Source organism: Equus przewalskii, chromosome 9 (assembly GCF_037783145.1).
Source record: "Equus przewalskii isolate Varuska chromosome 9, EquPr2, whole genome shotgun sequence".
Lineage (NCBI taxonomy): Eukaryota > Metazoa > Chordata > Mammalia > Perissodactyla > Equidae > Equus > Equus przewalskii.
Window position 1 is genome coordinate 11,944,973 of NC_091839.1, and position 9,044 is coordinate 11,954,016.

At 51.6% G+C, this 9,044-nt stretch overlaps 1 protein-coding gene and 2 long non-coding RNA genes across 8 annotated transcripts in view; 1 reads left to right on the forward strand and 2 right to left on the reverse strand.

Annotated features, from left to right (window-relative positions):
* HNRNPUL1 (heterogeneous nuclear ribonucleoprotein U like 1) overlaps window positions 1-6,037 on the forward strand; it is a 35,441-nt gene extending 29,404 nt beyond the window's left edge. For all 6 annotated transcript variants that reach the window (XM_008537609.2, XM_070557866.1, XM_008537606.2 and 3 more), the window contains exons 11-15: window positions 491-659; window positions 1,252-1,536; window positions 2,702-2,991; window positions 4,352-4,543; window positions 5,126-6,037. In XM_008537609.2, the coding sequence (XP_008535831.1) occupies window positions 491-659; window positions 1,252-1,536; window positions 2,702-2,991; window positions 4,352-4,543; window positions 5,126-5,242 (1,053 nt within the window). In that variant the 3' untranslated portion in view covers window positions 5,243-6,037. The remainder of the gene's footprint in view (window positions 1-490; window positions 660-1,251; window positions 1,537-2,701; window positions 2,992-4,351; window positions 4,544-5,125) is intronic.
* LOC139073500 (uncharacterized) lies at window positions 751-1,908 on the reverse strand. The gene is made up of 2 exons (XR_011522302.1): window positions 1,800-1,908; window positions 751-1,653 (listed from the first exon to the last, which is right to left on the reverse strand). It is a non-coding gene; the product is annotated as an uncharacterized lncRNA (long non-coding RNA).
* LOC103562528 (uncharacterized) lies at window positions 5,385-9,042 on the reverse strand. Its single transcript, XR_547691.2, has 3 exons — window positions 8,840-9,042; window positions 8,533-8,628; window positions 5,385-7,391 (listed from the first exon to the last, which is right to left on the reverse strand). It is a non-coding gene; the product is annotated as an uncharacterized lncRNA (long non-coding RNA).
* Between the last annotated feature and the right edge of the window lie 2 nt (window positions 9,043-9,044).

The window sequence follows — 9,044 nt, forward strand, 5'->3', positions numbered from 1 at the left end:
TTAAGTGAAAAAAGACTTCAGAAGAGTGTGCATAGTATGATTCCATTCATGTTAAAAATCACACACATATTTTTAGATAAGAAATTCAAAATAGGTCATCTCTGAGAAGTCGGACTGGCAGTAGGTAGATGAAGGGATTCTTACGCTAAACTTCCAAGCTCGTACTCTGAATTTTTTACCATGAGCGCGTATTACTTTTAGAATGGGGGCAGCTTGTAAGGTGTAGTACCAGGAACGAATAGGATCAAAAAGCAAAGCCCAGCCATCAGGAATCTCTTGTCCTGTGACTATCATCAGCCACTTTCCCAGGTCAGTTCATTTTCTGACAGTGGACTCAAGACTCTTAAAAGTGAAGAAGAGCGATTTCCTGAGTTTCTCTGCTTAGGAGAACTAGTATCCTTTTTCAGTCCCTGGCCTACATAATACCCCACAGAGGAAAAAACCAACTCATAACGGACTGTCTGTTGCCTCTTCTGTTACCTACCCCTAGACAAATGTTTATGGGTCAGCCCAGAGACGAAAAATGAGACCATTTGAAGGCTTCCAGCGCAAAGCTATTGTAATTTGTCCCACTGATGAGGACCTAAAAGACCGAACAATAAAGCGAACCGACGAGGAAGGGAAGGATGTCCCAGATCACGCGGTCTTAGAAATGAAAGGTAGGAGATGAGCTGTTCCCCGAGGGACATCACAACAGGGTCCTTCAGAGAAAAAGCCCCTTACATGATTTTTCTCTCCCCAACTCCTTGATTATTCTTTTTGATCTCGTTTGTTCTTTGCTTCTGCTTTGTCCGTTCTCTGTCTAGTTCAACTGTCACTGGAAAAGCTGCCCATGTCTCTCTGGGGCAGACTTTTCAGACTGGATGGGGCTAGGGCAGGATGAGGGAGAGGGTGTGTGGGAGCAAACGCTGAGAGACCTGCGTGGTCATCTGCCTCTGGCACCCACTGGGTGGGCTGACGAGCAAGCCTCAGTTGACTGCTCTAAAAATAGGGGTGGTGATTCTACCTGCCTGGCCTGCTCCCTGGGGTGAGGCTGGAGGAAGTGTTTATACACACTGTTTTGGTGGGACTTAGCCAGCTCTTCAAAAAAGGGAGGAGAGGGTCTTTATCAGAAAGGCCAAGGTTGGGCCCCTGTCTCACCTCTGTCACTCACTACTCCGGACCATTTTGCCTCTCCCTTCTAGCAGGCCAGTGTCTTGAAGGTACTGACCCCCTCTCTTTCCTCCCTCTGGGGCCCTCCCTTCTTCCTAGCCAACTTCACATTACCAGACGTTGGGGACTTCCTGGACGAGGTGCTGTTCATTGAGCTACAACGGGAGGAAGCAGACAAGCTGGTGAGGCAATACAACGAGGAAGGCCGCAAAGCTGGACCACCCCCTGAAAAGCGCTTTGACAACCGAGGCGGCGGTGGCTTCCGGGGCCGTGGGGGTGGCGGTGGTTTCCAGCGCTATGACAACCGGGGCCCCCCCGGGGGCAACCGAGGAGGCTTCCAGAACCGAGGGGGAGGCAGCGGTGGAGGAGGCAACTACCGAGGAGGTGAGACATCTCACACAGAGCTCTCCCTACTTTTGGTTCCCAGGTCAGGGTTCTGCTTTGTGACTCCTTATTCAGGTAGCAGATGAAGTCTCCCTGGCATCAGCAGTCAGTTGAACTCTGATAGAGAACCAAGATGAGTCAGATTCTGGGACCTCAGGGAAACTCTGCCACTGTCCTGCTTCCCCTGGGCATTGTTCCTCAAGCCCTTGCCCATTTGTATGTCACGTTGCTGTCATTTTTGTGAATCTTCACCTACATCTTACCTTGTGCTCCTTGAGAAGAGAGGCCAGACCAAGCTTACTGCAAGTCCTGGATCCCAGCTCAGGACCTGGTGCAAGACAAACATTGGGACTGTTTTGGTTTGAAAACAAATGGAGAAACAGGTTTAGAGAAGTTGATTTGCCCACGATTTACCCAGTTAAATCCAGAGCTGAGATCAAGTGTCCCAAGTTCTTAGTCACTAAGTTCTGCTGTCTCTGAAGTAGTGTATGATCATGATTTAACAAGCATGCCCTACTCTGTTTCAGTCTTGTGCTAGACAGTTCTGGGGACACAGCCATGACCCACACAAACACACCTCCTGTAGTGACAGTCCAGATGGATTCTGGGCTTAGTGGGAAAGCCCAGGGGTACTATGAGCTCAGATGACACCTGATCCAGCCTATGGGGAGCAGGGCTCAGGAAAGGCCTTCTGAGACGCTGATGTCTCAGCTAAGATCCATTGGCCAGGGGAAGAGGGAATCGTTCTGAGCCAAAGAAACAGCTGCATAAGAGCTCAGGAGAGGCTGGCCCATTTGGCCAAGCCTGAAGAGGACTGCCCCAGGGCTTAGCATTCCTCTTCCCCAACATCTCTTCCAGTTTGTTTCACAGCTGTGGAGATGCTGGGGACACAGTAGAAACCAAGGCAGCCCTGATCCTGGCCTCTCAGTCCAGTGAGCAAGGCAAACCTGTCAGCAGACAGTGATGACCGAGTATTATCAGGGTTGCACGTGGAACGCCCAGGGGTTTGGGGAAGCCCAGAGCGGGTGCTTTATTTATTCACTTAAACTGAGCTGCTGCTCTGTCCCTGGCCATGCTGAGGCCACAGCAGTCACCAAAACAGCCCAGCTCCTGAGGGTCCCAGGTTGAGAGGGACAAGGCCTCTTTTCTGGTTGCTCCAACACAGGTTTCAACCGCAGTGGAGGTGGTGGCTACAACCAGAACCGCTGGGGTAATAACAGCCGGGATAACAACAACTCTAACAACCGAGGCAGCTACAACCGGCCTCCCCAGCAACAGCCACCACCACAGCAGCCACCGCCACCACAGCCACCACCACAGCAGCCACCACCGCCGCCCAGCTACAGCCCTGCTCGGAACCCTCCAGGGGCCAGCAGCTACAACAAGAACAGCAACATCCCTGGCTCGAGCGCCAATACCAGCACCCCCACCGTCAGCAGCTACAGCCCTCCACAGGTGAGAGTGTGCGCCAGTGAGGCCAGGGAAATCACCAGCACACGCTCCGGCTACAGGTCGCCACTCTTACCTCCACCCCTGCCCGTCTTTCTCCCTGGCAGTGTTTTTGACTGGGACAGACCTTAGTCCCAGATCCCTTCCACACCCAGAGTAAATCAGGAGCCTACCTGTTCTCCCACCTTCCTCAGAGGGGGTGGACTGTCAGCATTGGTCCCTTTCAGCAAGTACATTTCTCTTGGCTCTGTCACTGGCCTCACTGAATCCCCAAAAACAGCAGTCGATTGGAGTTACCCCTTGCCCAGGCTGGAAGGGGCAGGCCTGCTTGTCTTCAGGATGTGGAGACAGCCCCTAAGGTCCTTGAGGACTTGCCCTCTGCCCCAAGAGCTTCACTCCAGAGTGAATCCAGGCTCAGTTCCAGTTCTCAGAACCCAGTGCTCAGGTTCTGGTATGCACAGGCCCCTGTTGACCAGAGCAGTCTCCATTTATTGCACAGCCATTTCCTGAGCACCTTCCACGTGCCAGGCCTGGGAACAGCTGCCAGGAGACAGAGGTGAATGGTTCCCAGTCCTGGTATAACCAGAATATTTCCTAGAACAGGAATTGGGCAAGCACACGTTCAAACCCCAGCCCCACGATGTTCTGGTTTTGTGACCATGGGCAAACAGCTTCACCTCTCTGGACCTCATTTTCCTCATAAAGTGCTAGAGTTGTTGGTAGAACTCACTTCTGAGGTTTGTCATGAGGGACGGGTGGCATTACAGTTTTGTGGGCAAGGCTTTGGAACTAGGGGGACCTGGGGTTGAGTCCCAGCTTTGCCACTTAGTCGTGTGACTTGGGCCCAGTGATTTCACCTCCCTGAGTCTAAGCTTCCTTCTCTGTAAAGTGAGGCTAAGGGGACTACCTCACAGAGTTGTTGGGGGATTAGATGAGATAATGATGCAGCGTGGACATGGAAAGTGCTTAGGAAATTGCCACTACTGTTTTCTCAGCAGCTCTTCCCCTAACAACTGCTACCACTTATTGAGTGCCCAGTGGTTTGTGCACACAGCTTAATGAATCCACAAGGCAATCTGAAGGGATAGTTCTGTTGTAATTCTCATTTTACAGGAAAAAAGAAAAAGCAGCTGGTATTTCAAGAGGTGCTGTGCGCCTTGCTCCCCCAGGGTCCCAGAGCTGGGGTTAGAGTCTAGGACACATCTTAGCCTGTCCTCCACGTCAGAGCTGACGCACTTCCTCCTCAGCCCTGTAACACCCTCCACCAGGGAATTTCCTTTGTAGGCCTACTGCTCTTAAAGTCCCTTCCTCCATCCCCGCTGAGCTGGCTATTTCACAGAGCCCTGGTTTTTCCCCTTCTTTCCAGCCGAGTTACAGCCAGCCACCCTACAACCAGGGAGGTTACGGCCAGGGCTACACAGCCCCACCACCTCCACCTCCACCACCACCTGCCTACAACTATGGGAGCTATGGTGGCTACAACCCGGCCCCCTACACCCCACCACCGCCCCCTACTGCACAGACCTATCCGCAGCCCAGCTATAACCAGTATCAGCAGGTAGGTGCCCCATGGTGGGGGTGGGCATTGGCGTGGAGAGACTTCCAGGGGCCCTGCATGGATGTGTATTCCCAGACTTGAGCTTCTTTTTATGCCTAAAAAAATAGGCAGCCTGCTGGCCTCAGGCTAGCATTCCTCTGGCATAGCCATTCCATTTGATGAACGTTTGTGCACTGGCTGCTAAGTAACTGGTATCCTAGCCCGTCTCCAGTGCAGCAAGCAAAGGGCACAGCAGGGGCCTCCAAATCCTCCTTCAGCACCACGGCCAGTGTCCATTCTGATTGGTTAGTATTAGGCTGCCAGACCTATTATTAAGTATTTTGAATATGGTCTCTAGCTGTACCTGAAAGGGCATTAGGTTGGCAAGCCAGGAGACCTGGGTTTCAGTCCCTAACTGCCCACCCATGTGGCATCAGGTCAGTCACTTGTCCTCCCGGGGTACCTTGATTTCTCTATTGGGCCAGTCTGTCGGCTGTTGTCACTGCACCCATCTCTACCCTGGGCAAGAGTGGGATCAGGGGAGGAGCCAAATGTGGATTTGGATGAAAGACAACCTGGAGCTCTTGGTTTCTCTCTCCCCAGTATGCCCAGCAGTGGAACCAGTACTATCAGAACCAGGGCCAGTGGCCGCCATACTACGGGAACTACGACTATGGGAGCTACTCCGGGAACACACAGGGGGGCACAAGCACACAGTAGCCAGTGTGCCCTGGAGGCCCCTGCCGGCTTCCTCCACCAGCGCCCACCTCGGCCCCCTCGTCTACCCCCACCGGGTCCCGTGGTGCTGGGGGACGGGTCACCCCAGGGCTGCCTCCCTCCAGCCCACTGCCTCCCCTCTGAGGGGCTTCTCCTCCCACACAGGGCCAGGCATTTTTCTCTGAATTCAAACAGGCAACAATGACCTTTTTTATTTTCTGTTTGTCCCCCCACCGCCCTTCTCCTCCTCCTCTTCCTCCTTTTTGACTAAAGACCCCTCCTCTCCCTCTGTCATACAGTGAGGCTACAGTGGCTGAGGGGAGGACCCTTTCCTGTCTACTCGTCCCAGCCCTGCTCCAGCCCCTCAGCTTCCCAGACCTTCATGCAGTTGGTTGTAAATTCTTCCAGGAGCTGTTTTACTGTCTACTTTTCAGGATTAAAAAAAAATCAAAAACTTAAAAAAAAAAAAGTTTAAAAAGCAAAATGCAGAGGGAGGAAGCAGTGGCAGATATTTTTTTGGTAATTATGCTTTTTTTTTTTTTTTAATTTTTAGAATTTGTCCGTTTTTACTGTGGGTCGGCTGTTGGTATTTCATCAGGATAACCATTTCTTTGCTGAGTTCAGGTGACCGAGGAAGAGCCACACCCTCAAAACAAAACCACAGAATCATCTTTAACCTAACTTTTTATACGATGTCTCAGTTTCCCGTAACTTTGCACACAAGCTTCTGTGTTGAGTTGAATTGTAACTGCTTTTTGTATTTGGAGAGAGTGTGATTATTGAACTTGAAACCTTTTATTCCAGGCGTCTTGGTAGTTTCTGGTGGGATTAAGCGGGTGAGAGGGAAGAAGGGGAGGTCGGGGGAAGAGCTCCTTCCCTTCAGAACATGAAGTTTCTCCCACTGTCAGCTCTCCAGAGGTCTCCCAGGTGCCAGACCTAAAGGTTTTTCCTACAGTGATCCCCTGATTATTTTCACTTCCCCTTGACCCATATGTTTTAACAGGATTTTAACAAACTGCACTTATTAAGAAATGTGTTTGCCCTGTTTTGTTTTGTTTTCTTTCAATAAATCACATGGCACCTCCTAGCGGGAAGGAAGCAGGGTTGAAACCCTAAAGTGTTACTGCAGTTGGCCTTTAATTGGGGTTGCGGGCCTTCTCAAGGGGACATTATTCATTCATTAAACACTTATTGAGGGATTGGTGTGCCTGGCCCCATTTTTGGTGCTGGGGATGGCCCCCTTAAACTTGGGGCCCTCAGTTTAAAATCCACTAGTTCATCTTTTGCTGGTCTAGTAGTTAAGATTCGGTGCTCTCACCACCATAGCCTAGGTTCATTGCACAGTCAGGGAACCTCACCACCCGTCTGTCCTTGTCATACCGTGGTGGCTGCATGTTGCCACAATATTTAAAGCCATGTCTCTAGTGTTTTAAATACCAGCAGAGTCACCCACAGTGGACAGGTTTCAGCAGAGCTTACAGACTAGACAGACTAGGAAGAAGGACTTGGCCGCCCACTTCTGAAAATACTGGCCCTGAAATCCCTATGAATAGCAGCAGAGCATTATTTGATAGAGGGCTGGAAGGTGAGAGGGTGGTACAAAAAGACCGGGCAGGGTTCCACTCTGCTGTACACAGAGTCGCTGGGAGCTGGAATTGACACAACGGCACTAACAACAAAGTTCATTTTTAAAGTGGTTCTCTGGTCCCTGCCCCTTTCAGTCCACTCACAGTCCCAAATCCCTTCAGGAATTTGTGAGTAGAAGGCATGGAACAGGTCCCTAGGTGGAATGTGAGGCAGGGCCAATGGAGTGGAGACCAAGGCTGGACTGTTGGGGGTCATCACTGGGTGTGACTGCCCATCCACCTCAGGCCTGGCCTGTGTGCTGGACTTAGGACAGTTCCTGTCTACACTCCTGGGTCCAGGATAGCAGGGATTCCAGAAGCTTCTTTATCCAGCGAATAGGTGGTAGGTACTTCCTCTGCTCCTCACCACTTCTGGACCATGCTGGTGACAGCATGGCCAAGGCAGTACTGGATCCTGCCCCCATGGGGCTCCCAGTCCAAAGATGACACCTTTTGTCAAATAGTGCAAGCATCAAGTGGTCAGCTGTGAGAGCCTGGGGTGGTGGGTGTGGTGCGCTGAGGGCTTCCTGGAGAAGGGAAATTTTTAAAAATAGAAGTGAGCCAGAATAAAAGACTCATTACATCCTCCTACCATTCTCCTTCCCTAGCAACTTGAGTCATTTCTTCATCCCCTCCAGACATGCTGTTCTGGCCCCTCGTGAGGGACAGTGCTGGGGGATAGGAGTGGCCAGTTCGGTGCCATCCCTTCTTGTCACTGGAAGTATCTCAGAGCCTTGAGGGAACACAAGCTACAATAAAAGGGAGGAGGAAGGTCAACTAGTTTTGAGGTCAAGGGTGGGGCGTCTGAACATGAGATGGAGCCAGGGTTGGTGGCTAGTTGAGCTAAAAGGCACCCTGGAGTGCCTCCCTCTCCTTGCTGGGGGAGGCCCTCTGGTCCTCTTCTGGGAAGGCCCCTTGCCTGCAGGTCCATGTGTTGGGCGACGGCGCCCTCTGCTGGCCTCTCTTGGTAATCTAAGTGTAGCCCCCACCTATCCAGTGTGACAATGAGCCACTTTCTTCCAGATCCCTTATCCTGGGAATGCAAACGGGAAGTTATTTCTCTGCTCCAGGCCACAGTGTCTGGATTACTGCACCAGCCTCCTCACAGATCTCCCTTAGCTCCAGTCCCTTAGCCTGATGCCCCCCTGCCCGCTCCCCTAGGAATAAAGGAGCTCAAGCTACTTAATACAGCTTATGAGGCCCCACATGCCTAGCCCCTGGTGACCTCACTGGCTTCGTCTTTTGCTGCTCCCCACTTGAACTCCAGATCAGTGGTTCATTCTGGGGGAATCAAAGATTCATTTTAGAGTCTATAAATGCCTTGGAAAATGCACACGTACATGGAAGTTTGCATATTTGCAAGTTTCTCAAATCCTCTGGCCTTCAGGTTAGAACTTTCCAATTCTCTGACCTTACTGAAGTCCTTGGAGAAACCAGAACTATCCATGCCTGCCCTCCTCTCCTGGGCTTTGCCTCACCCATCCTCCTGCCTGAGACCCTTCCCTACCCTCCCTTCCTCTTATCCTAATTCCTGCTCATCCTTCAGGTTCAGCTTGGGCGCCCCCTCCTCCCAGAAAGAAGCCTTCCATGACTCAGGCTGGGGCAGGCAGCCCCTGGGTCCATCAGAGCCCTGGCCACTTAGGGTAGTCACTGGTGACGTTCACTTACTCTGTTGATAACACACATCTGAACGTGAGTCCCCCATCACCTAGGGCAAATCAGGACCAGGATCGTCTTCCTCCGAGTGTGCAGACTCTCCAGTTCCTGGGAACACAAAGTGGGAAGTTCTATCTCTGATCTCACCACCCATCTCATGCTAGCCAAGGACTGGGTATGATGACAGAAGCAGGAGACAAGGCTTCCTAAATATTCTTTGAGATGAAGAAATAAGGAGATTGAATTACAAACCAAAGCACAAACTCTCAGAGGCCGTGGAGGGTGGTCATTCAACCATCCATCCCAAAGTTAACCATACCGGGCTCTGGAGTCACAGCAGTGAAGAAGTTGAACAATGGTTCAGATCCCTCCAGTATTCCAATTTTGTAGCAGTTCAGACGGAGACGGCAGCAATGCCCCTCTGACCCCGGAGTCCTTTTCCTTCCTGGCTGCGACAGGCCGGACCCGAGGGAAGTACGCATGCGCAAAGGGAGGTCCGCCTTTAGCCCGGAACTTTGGTTCCG